Source organism: Helicoverpa armigera, chromosome 29 (assembly GCF_030705265.1).
Source record: "Helicoverpa armigera isolate CAAS_96S chromosome 29, ASM3070526v1, whole genome shotgun sequence".
NCBI lineage: Eukaryota > Metazoa > Arthropoda > Insecta > Lepidoptera > Noctuidae > Helicoverpa > Helicoverpa armigera.
In genome coordinates, this window is record NC_087148.1 from 5,928,414 (window position 1) to 5,944,339 (window position 15,926).

At 37.5% G+C, this 15,926-nt stretch overlaps 2 protein-coding genes and 1 long non-coding RNA gene across 3 annotated transcripts in view; 2 read left to right on the plus strand and 1 right to left on the minus strand.

Moving 5' to 3' along the window:
• Positions 1-646: 646 nt before the first annotated feature.
• On the plus strand, positions 647-6,934 carry LOC110377838 (keratin, type II cytoskeletal 1b). The gene is made up of 7 exons (XM_021336874.3): positions 647-806; positions 1,480-1,618; positions 2,568-2,764; positions 3,683-3,837; positions 4,916-4,978; positions 5,794-5,831; positions 6,644-6,934. The coding sequence occupies exons 1-7, from the start codon at positions 795-797 to the stop codon at positions 6,838-6,840; spliced, it is 801 nt and encodes a 266-aa protein (XP_021192549.3). The 5' UTR covers positions 647-794; the 3' UTR covers positions 6,841-6,934.
• Positions 6,935-8,914: 1,980 nt separating this feature from the next.
• The window catches only part of Sik3 (Salt-inducible kinase 3), a 45,633-nt gene continuing 38,621 nt past the window's right edge, over positions 8,915-15,926 (plus strand). The window contains exon 1 of the mRNA XM_064042770.1: positions 8,915-9,250. The gene's annotated coding sequence lies outside the window, so the exon portion shown is untranslated. The remainder of the gene's footprint in view (positions 9,251-15,926) is intronic.
• Positions 10,459-11,809, minus strand: LOC135119079 (uncharacterized). The gene is made up of 2 exons (XR_010277968.1): positions 11,101-11,809; positions 10,459-10,493 (listed from the first exon to the last, which is right to left on the minus strand). It is a non-coding gene; the product is annotated as an uncharacterized LOC135119079 (long non-coding RNA).

Sequence of the window (15,926 nt, forward strand, 5' to 3'; positions counted from 1 at the left end):
ATAACTAAACGAATTTTAGTTAGACTACCGCCCGCTAGATGGGTCTGTCTTATTATGGTAACAAAAAAACCGGCCAAGTGCGTGTCGGACTCGCGCGCGACGGGCTCCGTACCATTATTTAAAATCACGTTTGTTGTATAGGAGCCCCTCAAAGTATTTCAGTATTTGTTGTTATAGCGGCAACAGAAATACATCATCTGTAAAAATTTAAACTCTCTAACAATCACGGTTCATGAGATACAGTCTAGTGACGGACGGACAGAAGAGAGAAAACAATAGGGTCCCGTTTTACCCTTTCCTAAAAAATGCAGGTTGTTTTAGTTGAAAAATGTTGAAATACCTACTTATATCCGGTAATCTGTTTCGCGCATACAATATTAATCCGGAGGGTATCAAATAATTGAGTAGGTAGCAAATTACTTAATCTCTGTTGGTTTTTTCAGCCATTTCTCTTACGATAAGTTTCAGCTGTCAAATCATCGATCTGACCAATGGGCGACGATTTACGGATGGCCGTTTATAGTTTAGTTATAGTTAAATTGTGCAACTCATCTTTAATTACTAAGAAACTGCGGTAATCAGTTAATTTAAAATAAATAATTGGCTCTATTATCAAACTCAATGTTCTCTTTCGAAATACAATAAAACATCAATAATAAGGATTTTAATTACATATTTTATGAAGCTGTGAACTCGTGTAAAATAAGTAGCTAACTATTAAATCATCGGTTTGTGAACAACATGGATTGATAGCAAAACTTCAAAACTTGCAAATATTAGTTAAAATATTACCGATGGGTTCGTGTGTAAGTAATACTGAATTAAAAGGAAATATTTCACTATCTTATTACTTACCTACTTTTTCATTTATACCTAGACTTGTAGCTCGCCTTAGGATGTAATTTGAACATCTTCGGCAGTTGTTACCGGTAGTTAGAAGCTAGTAAGTCTGACAACCTGGAGCTCGATTCTCCTAAGTTAATAATGTCAAAATTGAATAGAAATCGAATAAGCAGCTTTAACCATATCGGGCATTCTGCTACTAATATAAGACCAATCGTATTCCAACGACATTCGATTGGTTTGCGATTGGTCTGCTCTTTTGGTGATTTTGGTCTTACGGTAGTTTGCTCTACAATCATATTGCAATCGTAAATCAAATTGAATGACAGAAAAGTATAAAAAGGTTTATTTCAAAGAAAAAATAGCGGAATGCCACATACGCTTCAATCGTAATCGAGTCGGGATTGGATCTCAGTCGAATGTGAATTGTATGTTTCTTAAATAAAATTTGGAGAATCGGGCCCCTGTCTTACCTTGGGGTATTGGGTTGCCCCGGTAACTGGCTGAGGAGGTCAGCCATGCAGTCGCTCCTTATGGCACACTGGTACTCAGCTGCATGCCGTTAGACTGGAAGCCGACCAAAATAGGAAAAGGCTAGGCAGATGATAATATGAAGGGTTTTTCTGGGTTCCACAGAAACTGCTACCGGTTTTACTGACGTGCGTGGTGGTGGCGATGAGCCTGAATCCCGGCGGCTGGCTGGATCGCGTTGTCCAGTTTTACAAGACCAAGTTCTATAATGAACTTGAGAAATTAGCTCCAATTAATATACACGGTAAGACGAGGAAGTTTCCTTCCTCTATGGTCTTATGGTCTACTAGTGGCTGAGGATTTTTGTCTGATTTTTGTCCTATTGAAGAGTGACGTGGCCTATAAACAGTTTGAGAAATATGAACAGCCCGTTATTTCATTAAAAGTAAAAGCCAAAGTAATGTCATAAAGTAAAAGTAACGGACAAATTCGTTTTTTCACGATTTTATCTATTAGTTTTGCTGTTACTTTAGCCTTGATAAAACGAATTTGACCGTTACTTTTACTTTATGACATTACTTTGGTTTTTACTTTGGCTTTTACTTTTGATGAAGAAACTGGGTGTTCTCTTTAGCATTATTTTGCAACAAGCATTTGATAGTGATTTCCCCACGTATTAAGGGACTCAATGCCGAAATTGGCTTGTCTCAAACATTTTTTTGGCATAATTTATACAGTTTTTGACGTCGAAAAAAAATATATTAATCTTGAAGATATTTCTGAGCACCCTGTTTTCAAAACACGTTTTCGAAAAGTTTTCTCTATACAAAAAAAAATGTAAACTTACCTCTAAACTGATCTTCTGACAAAAATATCTGCATTACTTATCAACGTACATTGTTAAAAATTTTAACATTAACGAGTCCATATGTAAACACAGAACTTGGTTAATTTTGATTTTTGATTACTCATCTAATTTTAAAGATATTAACTTATATGTAGGTATACGGTATAGAATCCGATTAGACTGGAAGCCGACCCCAACAAAGTTGGGAAAAAGGCTCGGAGGATGATGAACTTATATGTAGGTAGGTATGTTACGAACGTCGCGTCAACAGGCTTCTCTCTCTTTCCCTCTCGTATGTATTTACATTCGCTAGAGAAAGAGAGTGTTTTGATTGCATTTAGCCAGGGGTGCGGGTGAAACCGCTGGCAGAAGCTAGTTAATGATATTTCTGGTACTTGCTCACTAGCCGCGATCCACGAGAAGCCTCCAGGATACGTGGACTCCCAGGAATGGGACTACGAGTCTGTCATACGCTTGCTGACTCTCATACGTACCAGCGAGAACGCGAAGCCGGTCAGGACGGTGCTGCGGCGCATGCTGCAGCCCACCAGACGCATCATGATGTCCATGAAGGAAAGCATGCATAGGTTCCCTAGCCTCATGGTAAGTACGAGACTGCTTCGTTGGCTTTCACAAAACAGCCCGTAGTCTGAAAGTTGGTGATTGATTCACCCGTGCCGTGCATCGGAGAGCACGTAAATGTCGGTCTTGCGCCTGATCTCTCTCCGGTCGTGTCGGATTGCCGTCCCACCGAGTTATGAGAGTGAAGGAATAGTGAGGGCACCTGTGTCTGCGCAAATGCTCGTGCACTATAATATGTCCTGCGTAGTTAGCTAATCTCCTTACATGAGAACAGCCGTCGTAGCGGATAATCGGCTAGGAGGACATCATCATCATTCTTTCACGCAAAAACGGCTGGACCGATTTGGTTGATATTTGGTATGTAGATAGGTAATACCCTGGATTAACACATAGGCAACTTTTTACCAAAACAAAACGCGGGCGAAGCCGCTGGCGGAAGCTAGTTATATATAAAACATTGTTGAAAAGTCTCTAACCTACGGACAGACATGTGTTGCTGGGGAGTTTGTTGCGCCACTTCTTCTTCCCAGCAACAACACATAGGAAGTAGTGAAGGGTGGGCGTTTTGGGGGCTGTCTTTTGATATATTTTGACATTCAAAAAGCGCTGTTTTTCAGCCAAGTTTGGATAAATGATTTTTGATTAAAAAAAAGATTACAATAAAGAAGCTATTAAAACTAATTTCCTTTATTATATCTGTAATAATCTGTATAGATCTAATTTAAAAAAATATAGTAATATGTGCCATGAAGATTCTAGATTATTAAATTAAGATTCTAAATTATAAAAAACGAAAAATGACTTCTGTGGTTAAACCACTGAATGGTTTAGGTTATTTTTTTTACAATACGCCATAGAATATCATAAAGAATATACATGCGATAGTATCTAATGTGATTGTGCACGACACACCCTGTATACGACCATCACAATTCACAGAAAGACACCAACAATTTCTACTACGACGTGGAGTACACTGACGACGAAGAGGAAATTCCTTCCCCTCCCCTCCACGAGGATCAGATGGTAATTGCCGTGTCCAACCCTGTGGAAGCAAGGCTACCTTCCGCCAAGATCAGCGTCCAACTGCTCAGGCAAGATAACTCTCTTTTCCTTACTGTTAAAGGTGGAAAGACGCTACAAATCTTGAGCTCTGACCTTCACCTGCGCAGAAGTAATTTATTGGGTCCCTTTTGGTGTATGAAGTGAGGCGCGGGGGCGGGCTAAAGCGGTGATTGGCCCGCAGTGCATCGCGTCATAGCCGTCGGGATTGGTTCTTTGCTAATAAAACACTTCTGCGCAGATGTAGGTCAGAGCTCAAGATTCGTGCCGATAACTACACGTGTCGTGTCGTGGCGTGACGCGCCAGAAGCTATCGGTTTCATACATTTAAATACAAAGGCAAATCTATCTCTAACCAGGTCCCGGCTGTCATTGAACATCCTTGGCAGTCGTTACGGGTAGTCAGAAGACAGTAAGTCTGACACCAGTCTAACCTAGGGGTATTTGGTTGCCCGGGTAACTGGCTTGAGGGGGTCAGATAGGCAGTTGCTCCGTGTAAAGCACTGGTACTCAGCTACATCCGGTTAGACTGGAAGCCGACCCCAACATAGTTGGGAAAAAGGCTTGGAGGATGATGACTCTTTGGACCCAAAGAGTTGGGACTTGGGAGCCTTGGGGAGTCCCAAGGCTCCCAAGTCCCAACTCCCAAGTTAGACTGAGTAGTCTAACTAGATGCTGCCAGGCCTCTGTCACTCGAGTGTGGATCTTCTCAATCTTCGAAAAGTAAAAATCATGTTTACTTTTCGAAAATTTCAGCATCTCATTCGGTCGTTTCGTCATCGTTACTCGGACAACAGTAGTCGGAAAGTTAGTATTTTAGGCAGTAGGTAGATTTAGTACCTATTTTGAGTAAGATCAATTCTTCTTTTTTTGTCAGAGCTTTTATTACTAGCCATGAAATAATATCAATATTTATAACCGTAAAAGTAGTTTTATTTTTATACTTGGTATTTTTAATCAATGTATAAATGACAGCCGATAACCTCAAAAGTGTCTTCGGAAACATGGAGGAACTCATTATGATATACAAATTGATCCATTTTCGGCCTGCTCACGGTGACCATTAAAACCGCACGTGATCGATCTCCTCATAAAGGTTTTTGTTTTCAGAGACATATTGGTAGCCAGGGCCCAGGCAGCGAAGCAAATGCCACCGACAGCGCGATCTATCATGTGAGTGGAGAACGAAATGACTAGCCGAGATGGCATTACGGAAAATCTAAAAAAAGTAGCGCGATAACATGCGGGTGTGCGGCGAACGCGGAACGTTCTGTCTTCGCCCTTATACGCCTTCTTTGGAACCCACTCATTTTGTAATACCAAAAATCGTTGACAGCTGTCTCAAGTGGCAAGCGAGCCTCGATAGCTCACTCGTATATATTCGTTTTGGTCATGTAAGCTGAACGTATTTCATATCATACGCTTATTGCATACCATAATGTACGTTAGGAGGAAAATATAAAATGATAGTGACAATTATGGTCCCTGATGGGCACAGCAATATAGTTTGAAGAGAGGGATTTGAGTTAGAAAAAAAACTCCGTCATTAGACTTGATAGGAGATTAAACCTTGCTGACAGCTGATCAGTTGTTACCCTTAACTCAAGCTAGTCAAATAGCTTATATGGCTAAACGATCGTCAGCGATTTTTTTAAACTAACAGCCCTTTCACACGGCATTCCAGTTTTGCGGGACCGGCATTTTACTGTATCCTGCAAAACTGAACCACGTGTGAACACAGCGTCCATTTTTGCAAGATTCCCGCTATTTACTGGATGAACGTTCAGTGGATCCAGTTTCAAGTGACAAAACCGAATCGCACAAATCGACGGGAACAGCATTTTGCAGGATCCTGCATGCGGTTTGCTCGTGTGAACACTAGCATATTATATCTTTTGCGATCAAACGGGATCTTGCAAAAAACTGGACTGTCGTGTGAAAGGGCCTTTAGTAGCTTAACTAACTGAACCTCGGCTTATTGTTCACAGACCTTGGATACCGATGAACACGACATTCGCTATAATTGGTGAGATACTACCTTTCCTACTCTCATAATAAGCTATTACTGTCCTATGTGCTTGGTAACTGGGTTCGAGAGGCAGTCACTCCATGTGGCAAACTGGAACTTAGCTGTGTAAGCTTTCAGACTCGAAGCTGGCACCAATACAGTTAGGTTAGTACTATGTACAAAAATAAAATAAGGACATAAAAGTCACATGGTTTTATATAGCGAGGTTTGTACTGAAACTGAAAGTACATAGTAATGTCCTGGGGCCCGATTCTCCTAATATTGCTTAAGCGACATACGATTCGATTCGACTGAGATCCAATCACGAGTTGATTACGCTTGAAGCGAATGTGGCATTCCGCTATTTTTTCTTGGAAATAAACATTTTTATCCTTTTCTGTCATTCAATAATAAATCATTTTGTCTGCAAATGATTTACGATTGCAATATGATTCTAGAGTAAACTACCGTACCAAAATCACCAAAATGGCAGACCAATCAATCGAATGTCGTTGGAATACGATTGATCTTATATTAGTAGCAGAATGCCCGATATGGTTAAAACTGCTATTGCTATTCGATTTCGATTCAATTTTGACATTATTATCTTAGGAGAATCGGGCCCCTCCTCGTGTTCTCTTTCTCCGGTGGAGTCTGATTGTCGTGGCATCGCGCTGAGAGTGAAGGAATAGAGAGTGCACCTGTGTCCAAGCAAAAGCTTGTGTACTATAATATATTCTGCGTAGCTAACTGATCTCCTCATAAGGGAACAGTCACTGTGGCCGAGATCGGCCTTGGATGCCATTATACCAATGCAATTGTTCTTCAAGGCCACGTGGGGGGTGGAGGGAATGATTCGGCGGCAGGAGGCGGCAACGAGACCGGAGGTGGCGGGGGAGGTGATGGAGGCAAAGAGGATGGGGCGTCAGGCAATGGCACCGGGAGCGATGACACCGGCACCGGGGGCGAAGCCACCGGCGGCACAGGAGCCGCAGCACTAGAGACAACCGTGGCAGCGGCAGCGTAAACGTTTGCCACACGACTGTCTTTCATTTACTTACCTGTATTCCTGCAAACAAAAAAGTTGTGGTGTCCTAATGGGTAAATTTTATTTTTATTTCATGTATCTCGTTCACCAACAATGAAACAAGAACTTACGCTAGTACAGTAGAATAGCAGTAGTACCTACAACGATTACTTATGTAAGTACATATAAACTTAGAAAAGTATGTCTTGGACACCAATGACTGTGTTTCTGAGAGCACGTGAAACTGTAGGTCCCGGCTGTCATTGAACATCCTTGGCAGTCGTTACGGGTAGTCAGAAGCTAGTAAGTCTGACACCAGTCTAACTAATACCCCTTTATTGGGTTGCCCGGGTAACTGGGTTGAGGATTTTGTAACGGAACGTTGCATGATTGTGATGCTTCGGGACAACGCGCGCCGTGCAACCCGGCGGGCTGCCTGGCGGGCTCCGTCGTGTCAGTCAGTGCAAGAATGGCGAGCAGAGAGGATCTCGGTGTTGTTGCTGCCATGACCTTTGGCTTAACTTATTTTTATTGGAAAAAGAAACAAAATGATGAACGACGTTAACCATTCCGCCATGTTGTTATCTCCGATCGTAGCGACTTTCTGGGCCCGATTCTCCTAAGTTAATAATGTCAAAATCGAATAGAAATCGAATCGCAACATGATCGCAATAGCAGTTTTAACCATATCGGGCATTCTGCTACTAATAAAAGACCAATCGTATTCGATTGACATTTGATTGGTGTTTGATTGGTCTGCTATTTTGGTGATTTTGGTCTATACGGTAGTTTGCTGTACAATCATTTTGCAATCGTAAATCATTTGCAGACAAAATGATTCATTATTAAATGACAGAAAAGGATAAAAACGTTTATTTTAAGGAAAAAATAGCGGAATGCCACATACGCTTCAATTGTAATCGAATCGAACCAATCGAATGTCGTTGGAATACGATTGGTCTTATATTAGTAGCAGAATGCCCGATATGGTTAAATAAAACTGCTATTGCGATCATATTGCGATACAATTTCTATTCGATTTTGACATTATTAACTTAGGAGAATCGGGTCCCAATAACAAAATAAACATCTTTCGCTATCAATAACTATTATTTATTTTTTTGTATGAAACATAACAAAATAAAAATATATGTATCTATAAAACTTACTTAACTATAAGTTGACAAAGTTTGCGCAATGCGCACTGATGAAAATTCGTTCCTATACAAATATTACGAAAGAAAATTAGCCATTTTGGAGTCAGCAAAATGCTCTCTCAGTCAGGGAATTACTCCTAACGCCATCTGTTATATTGCATGAAAACTATGTCATATCAATGGAAGGTTGTTTGTTTTTAGCATCAAATTTAAATCAGCGCCATCTAGTACAACACATGAACACTACATAAATCCTTCGTTTTTGTATTTTTCACGAGATGGCGTGCATCTCAATGTACAAGCAATCGATACAGATTCGCAATGAAGATAGCCTGCTGCTATCAATGAATGAATGATACCTATATTATAGAAACCCGGTTATCTCCCGAATACATAATCTAATAGATCATATCTGCTACGCAATACATACAACGTCGATATCATTGAACCTTGAATTCTAAAAGGCGTGCTCTTAACAAAAAACACGACTTTTCAACACATTTACTTCTTAAATGGAATTCGTATAAAAACAAAACTCTAGATTGATTTCTCTCGACCTATAGTCGGGTGAACATTCTTCGAGAAAAACTCAATCTCTACAAGAATGGGAATCAATGTAATTCAGATCCACTTGAATGAACATTCATAATTTCGCTTGAATACATGTTTTCTTTTATGAATTACTACAAACGCTTTGTTCCAAGACGTCCACATTTTAGCACTGAGTACTGTTAATTTTCTTTCTTATTAAAAGTTGCACTTAGCGATAAGAAAAATCGATATTTTCTAGTGACGTACTCCCCACACCGTCTCTTAGTTTGAAATTGCCGCGAGTGACGTCAGCCGGGCCCAATGACGTCACTGGGGCTCCGGCCTGACGGAGATCACTCTACCTGTCTCCCCTCAACATTACACACATGAATCAGTCAGACAGAGACGGCGCGAGTCGCGTAAAGGTTGTGAATCGAGTTCTTATTTTCATGAGCTTGTGTTGTTCAATTCAATCCCTACGTATTGATAAGAGAAACACTGATAAGAACGTCTGTCAACGCCTGTTTGACACTCGTAGTGTGATCGCAATGATCGCAAATTGAAATCATAATGTTTTTCTATTGAAATGTGCATCGAAATGTGAATTTCATATAAATAAAATAGTGTTTGTTAATGAAACATCGAGGGGCGCACATGAACATCCCAAAGCGAATGACGTGAGTGACAGTGGCGCCACCGCGGCCGTCGGCGCGAACTACAGCCAGTAGACCACAGAGTACTTTTTATATTATGAAATAGAGGTCCAACTCGACTACCAAACTAAGTAAGACAAGTGGCGCCTTCTGAACGCAGGTTTAAGAAACTATTTGTCAATATATATACATATAGCTACATAAAGCAGTGGTTACTGGGTCTAGGTAGATTTTTGTTTCTTTTTGTTTAATATTTATAAGATGTTTTTCAATAAATAAAACACTGATAACCTTTAATATAATTTATTTTTTTCTTTTAAAACATTTCATGTATAATTTTTTCGCTTTTAGCTTATAGGAATCCGTATCATCATCACACTCTCTCCTATTTATTAATATTTTATTAATATCTTTACAGTAATTGTAAATAAAGAATCTGCAGGATATATTGATTAAAAAGTCTATTAATTTTTCTTTATGAATTTCACATTTTATGAAATCGAATTTCAAATGTATAAATATTAATGTTTTGATGAAATCTTTTAAATATTTTTTTTCCAAACATTTTTTAATTATTGTGTAATTTATATCCTGCAGATTCGAAACACAATTTAAGAGAGAGTCGCTGGGACTGCAAAGCCATTTTTTATTAGCATACTCTCTATATTTTAAATAATCGTGTTCCTGATCGGACATTAAATTTTTTTTACATTCACTACAACCCTTGAAGACTTTCTTCTTAGCGGTTTTAATAAAATAACCGCTAACATATTGTAGCCCCCCAATTATACGGGGGTCGCTTTTGTCTTCAGAGAACAATGAATTTGCAATGTTCATGCAAATTTGCCCTGGGGCATGGACACTAGATAGGCTGTTTATTAAAGGCTGCTAAATGCTGCTTCAAATCCATCTGGAGTAGGGTTTACGTTGCGGCATCCTTGACTCCTTATCGATCCAAAAAAATTTTCTATTGGATCCTGATTCAGATGCCGCAACCAAACCGATGTCACTCCGTACTTCGCAGCAATTTTTTTTAAAAGCAGTTCTATTCCTTCTAGTGTCCATACCCAGTTACTTAAGGTGGGAACATACTCCACATTCGAGGTTTTTACATTCACAAATTTCATATTTTTTAAAAATATTTTTGCCTCCATCCATGTTTTGTGATGTATTGAGTTCGGCGTCGCAGGTCCCAGCAGTGGTTTACTGTGCTTCCTTTTCCCGAAGCTTCCGTTAATGGAGTCAAAAAGTTTGTCAAAAAACAAGATGACGTCCGCTGTATTTTGCGCATCTTGAGAGATTATTCCTTTTTCTGCAAAAATAAGAAAAAAAATATTAATAAATATTCCTCACACGTTCTTACAACGCAATCTAGTCCCAAACAAAGCATTGCTTGCTTGTAATTTGGGTACAGCAGACAACCAATAAATGAACTTATATAAATATAAATATTTTATAAATAACATAACATAGTGTACATATGTAGAAACACCCACACACATAAATGTTTGACTTATGCGGGAATCGAACCCGCGACCTCCTGTGGCAGGCAGATACACTGGCTACTATGGCATCTAGTCATCAATAAGAAACTTGTTATTATTAAATCTGAACTGGGAGCAGTTTTTAATTTGTGAAAACTTTTACTATACAATCTTCCGCCCGCGGTTCTACCGCATCCCGTGAAAGCTACTTCGCGCACCCAGATTAAAAGTCACTTTTAGTCTTCCTCAATAAATGAGCTATCTAACGGTGAAAGATTATTTCAAATTAGACCTGATCGACCTTGGTGATTGGATTGGTTCTTCAGATTAGCATGGTTAAGAAAACATACAAACAAAAAAATCTTCAGCTTTATAATATATAAGTATCGATAAAATAATGCAATGTGAAAACATTATGTAATAAAGTTTATTTACCTGCTAGGTAGCCCATATTTGATGCTACAGTTTGGCTGAATAGTTGCGTAGCAAATTTAACTTTCATCCGTGGAATTTTACTGGGAATGCAGTGGGAGTCTGTTAATTTTGGCACCAGTCTTATGCCTTTGTAGCCTGGGTTTTCTTGGTGCAGTGCAGTTATGTGTTCCCACTTTGCCATTAGCATTTTGTTGTCTTTTTTATATAGTAGATTTTTCGTTATTAAATTATTTCTTATACATTTCATTAAGTGAGGTGGGTCATACAAGGGAATGATTTCCTGTTTATTTATTAAAATAATATTTCCCTCAGGTTCTTCTGATTTTCTTAACAGAATACCTCTTGTTTCTTGTAACAAGAATTTAATGCAGTTAACATTATTTGTTCCTTGGTCGCACACTGTTGCTACCACATTAAGACCAGCATTTTGTAGTTCTGTGATGACAGCCTTTAATTGTTTTGCCAGTTCTGGTCCCTTTGTGGCAGACTGAGAAAATGTGTATGCAACGGGTTGCTTATAATTTTTTATAAGTCCTCTTATCATAAATACCTGCGCATGATCTGCATACTCAGGCAGTGTCTCTTGCCCATTGGTTACAAACCCACTCACTCTGTCCTTCCTTTCATTGTATGCCACATTCGGTTTTAGTGACATTTCGTCAAAAGAACCACACATAATTTGTGCTCTGGTTTCATTTTAAGTGTGGCTTTTTTATTTGTGCCATCAAATTTTATTGATACCAGCATTTATATCTGCCATATTAATTAATTTTATTAAAATTTGGCGTGATGGCAGGATAAAGATTTTCCTCAGGAATCTGTATCCTTTTGGGCTTTGCTTGAGGATAGTCAAAGCTACAATTTTTTCCTCTAATGTGAAACGCCGGCCTTTTTTTTCCTTTTTGTGCTCCCTGAACTGCAGCAAAGTTAAAATTTTTGATGTGCTAGACATTTTGTCTAGAGTTTCTAAAATTGAGGGTTTGTAGTAATATTTTGCAGGGCCTTGATCTTGATTGCCTGCTTTTTAACCTTGCTACGGCATTTGCTGAGTTTCACACCAACTTGCAGCATTTTCTGATACAGAGCACGCTCAGTTTTCGTAACAGCAACCTGTTTTACCGCCTTCTTACTAACACATTTAACTTTGCGATGCACTGAAAAAATAATAAGAATCATATGAATAAAAATTGCAGAATTTAAGAGTACATATGAGTGAGATAGCATCAAAGCTAGTTGTGTGTGAAAGTATCCCATGATTGAAATATGTATTAAATCTATAAATCAGTACCTAGTTAATAAACCATGATAGTGAGTGTAACAAGCAAACTCAGCTTTGAAGTTATTAAGTTTGATTACAATTGTGTTGCTTACCAAGATCTTTCACCACCTCAACATTTTCTTCTTCACTATGAGGCTGTCTATCACTGTGTACAGACTGAGATTCTGAAGTGACAGGATCTGAAAGGTCATTAACATATTTGGTAAGAAATGTGTGCCTATTATATACAAACCAATTAAGCTGATGATCATTACCATCATCATGAATGTAGCAGTTCATATTGAGTAACCATTATTTGAATCATATTGAATTAATTAAAGCCAGCCCACTACTAGACAAAGTTACTTTTTCTTTTATATAGTTTATAATATCAACTAGCGACCCGCCCCGGCTTCGCACGGGATAACAGTATTTCCCAGTATTTAATGTATGTTATTATACATAAAACCTTCCTCTTGAATCACTCTACCTATTACAAAAAACCGCATCAAAATCCGTTGCGTAGTTTTAAAGATTTGAGCGTTCATAGGGACATACAACATGACACATGACAGAAAAAGCGACTTTGTTTTATACTATGTAGTGATAAGGATGTTAACATTTTAGGACTTATGCATATGACATATAAATGTAATTTAACAAACTGTATTTCATCAATCACTCTTGTCTTAAGGGATAGGTTTATAGAGAGGCTAGTTTACTTTAATTGTTTGCAAAATTATAACTCAGGAACAACAAAAATAATTCAATTTAAGATGATTTTAAGGTAAATTAGCACATTTATCGAGAGAGGCTACATTTTATCCGGGCGCATGAAGGAGTTCCAGGACAGAATATGTGTAAAATAATTGCTGATTAAATGCTTGTATGTAGGATCACTCACCAAGATTCTCTTTCATTTGTACATCTTCAATTGAACCTTGTGAGTGTATATGTAGATGCGCAGGTTCTGTAAATAATAATATTCAGTGATTAGTATATGTTATTATTACATCATTTATTGCTAGTGTCTATCTATCAATTACACTATATGCTGTCCGCATGGGTGCCGCATATTATGCACAAATATGTTGACATTATTGAAAAGAAACAAGTATTAAACAAAACAAAGTAATACAAAAGTAAATTATTTCAGACATGGTAATGGTTTTGTATGCCTAAGTGAGAGTAGTAGAAATCATAATTGACATGTACCTTGAAAACTAGACGTTATGGATACCACATATTATGTTTGGAACATTTGATCTATGATTCATTACCTATTCATTCAGTCAAGAGGGTACCAAAATTGTGTAATGCAGTGCTATTTAAGTATTACAACAAATTAAAATAGCAAAGGATTTTTGGTAAATGTGACATTCAAGTTACTCAATTTCAGCCTAATTTGTAGGAATAAATGATCTTTGAAATAACTTCACTCAAAATGGCTGGACCGATTTGGTTGAAATTTGGTATGTAGATAGGTGATACCCTGGATTAAGACATAGGCCACTTTTATCAATACACCATGCGGACGAAGCCGCAAGTGGAAGCTAGTACATACGTAATGTAAATGTATGTATGTATGTATAAAATGAATTGCTTGTTTATATGTATATGATAAAATATACCTTTTGATGTAGACGGTCCTGAAATCTGAAGAGGTCTTAGTGCTCTTTTTCAATGCTGAATTTCGAGCAAGATAATCCTGTAAACAACGATAAAATAATATGAATTATAAATATAGTAAATTTTGAAATGTAATATAGAAACTCTTGTATGACATACTGCGTACATACAGAAATTGTGGCTCCAAAGAAATCTCTATTCAGATGTTTTAGACTTACTGCAGCTTTTCATTTTGTGATTTGGAAAGTTTACTTTAAACTCAAATAACATGACTGTTTATTTCTTTCTAACATCAACTCTAGAAATTTGAGACTTAGGTACTCTTTAAGGTAAACAGGTACCTTAATTTGGGTATTTTACTAAAACTAACCTGGCATGTTTTTTGTAGGTACAGCTCCTTTGGCAAGTCGGTTATTCCGGCACCAATATTTTGGTTCGAAATGATCATTACAGACGCGGCGGTATTTGAAAATATGGTTATTTTCAAGTTGCAAAATGTCACCACCAATATGAAAGACCCATGTATTAAATAGCTGCCTATCCTTATCTGGATTAGGGAATTTATGTAAATACCCGTAGTGTCTGAAAAAGGGTAACAAGTTAGAATTCAGTGGAGTCGTGACAAAATGACGACTATTTGTTTTAAGGATGTTGATAAATGCTTACCTAAGCCATTTGTACATCCGGGAACACAACACTTTCTATTAGACATGATAAATATTAATTATCACAAAACGGGTCAACGAGTCCTATCTCAAGCACAAAATTCACAAGATTTCGATCACCTCAAGCACAAAATCGACACGGCCGAAGGAGCAGAGGCTCAACTTAACGGACTTAGGTGGATAAAGCACTAATAGGGATAAAAATCTGGAAAAACAAACAAGACACCGAAAAGCACTTCAGCGCAAACCGGCAGCCAAATTTGTTTGATTGACAATTTTTGCATAATGTTGCATGTAGAAAATGGATTTAATGTTGCCAGTAGAAAATAAATTCTTGAATTTTATTTTATTTCTGGCTAATTGATAATAAACATTAAATTTTAGTAATTGCTTCAATATGCAACTCAAAATTTTTATTATTTATTTTTTTATTTTAGCTGAAAAAAAAGATAGGGTAAGAGTAGAACCAATAAAAGATGTGATAGCGCCCTCTTACACACCTAAGCATAACTACTACGCAATCGCGCATCATCGTCATTACAAATAACGCCATCTATATTTCAGTTTCTTTAATATCTTACATTATAATACTACCAAATTAAAATGACACTTCCATGTAAGGACCTCAATGTATTTACTGTCTCACTTCATTTTGCAGACCTATAATGATACGTTTTCTCGTTTGCCACTATTAAGATTGTCACCCCTGCAGTCACAGAGTACTTTTTATATTATGAAATAGAGGTCCAACTCGACTACCAAACTAAGTAAGACAAGTGGCGCCTTCTGAACGCAGGTTTAAGAAACTATTTGTCAATATATATACATATAGCTACATAAAGCAGTGGTTACTGGGTCTAGGTAGATTTTTGTTTCTTTTTGTTTAATATTTATAAGATGTTTTTCAATAAATAAAACACTGATAACCTTTAATATAATTTATTTTTTTCTTTTAAAACATTTCATGTATAATTTTTTCGCTTTTAGCTTATAGGAATCCGTATCATCATCACACTCTCTCCTATTTATTAATATTTTATTAATATCTTTACAGTAATTGTAAATAAAGAATCTGCAGGATATATTGATTAAAAAGTCTATTAATTTTTCTTTATGAATTTCACATTTTATGAAATCGAATTTCAAATGTATAAATATTAATGTTTTGATGAAATCTTTTAAATATTTTTTTCCAAACATTTTTAATTATTGTGTAATTTATATCCTGCAGATTCGAAACACAATTTAAGAGAGAGTCGCTGGGACTGCAAAGC

Coding starts and splice junctions, on each gene's coding strand:
- LOC110377838 (XM_021336874.3), top strand. Junction 2,765..3,682: donor ATAGGTTCCCTAGCCTCATG/GTAAGTACGAGA, acceptor CACAATTCACAG/AAAGACACCAACAATTTCTA. Junction 4,979..5,793: donor CCGACAGCGCGATCTATCAT/GTGAGTGGAGAA, acceptor TATTGTTCACAG/ACCTTGGATACCGATGAACA.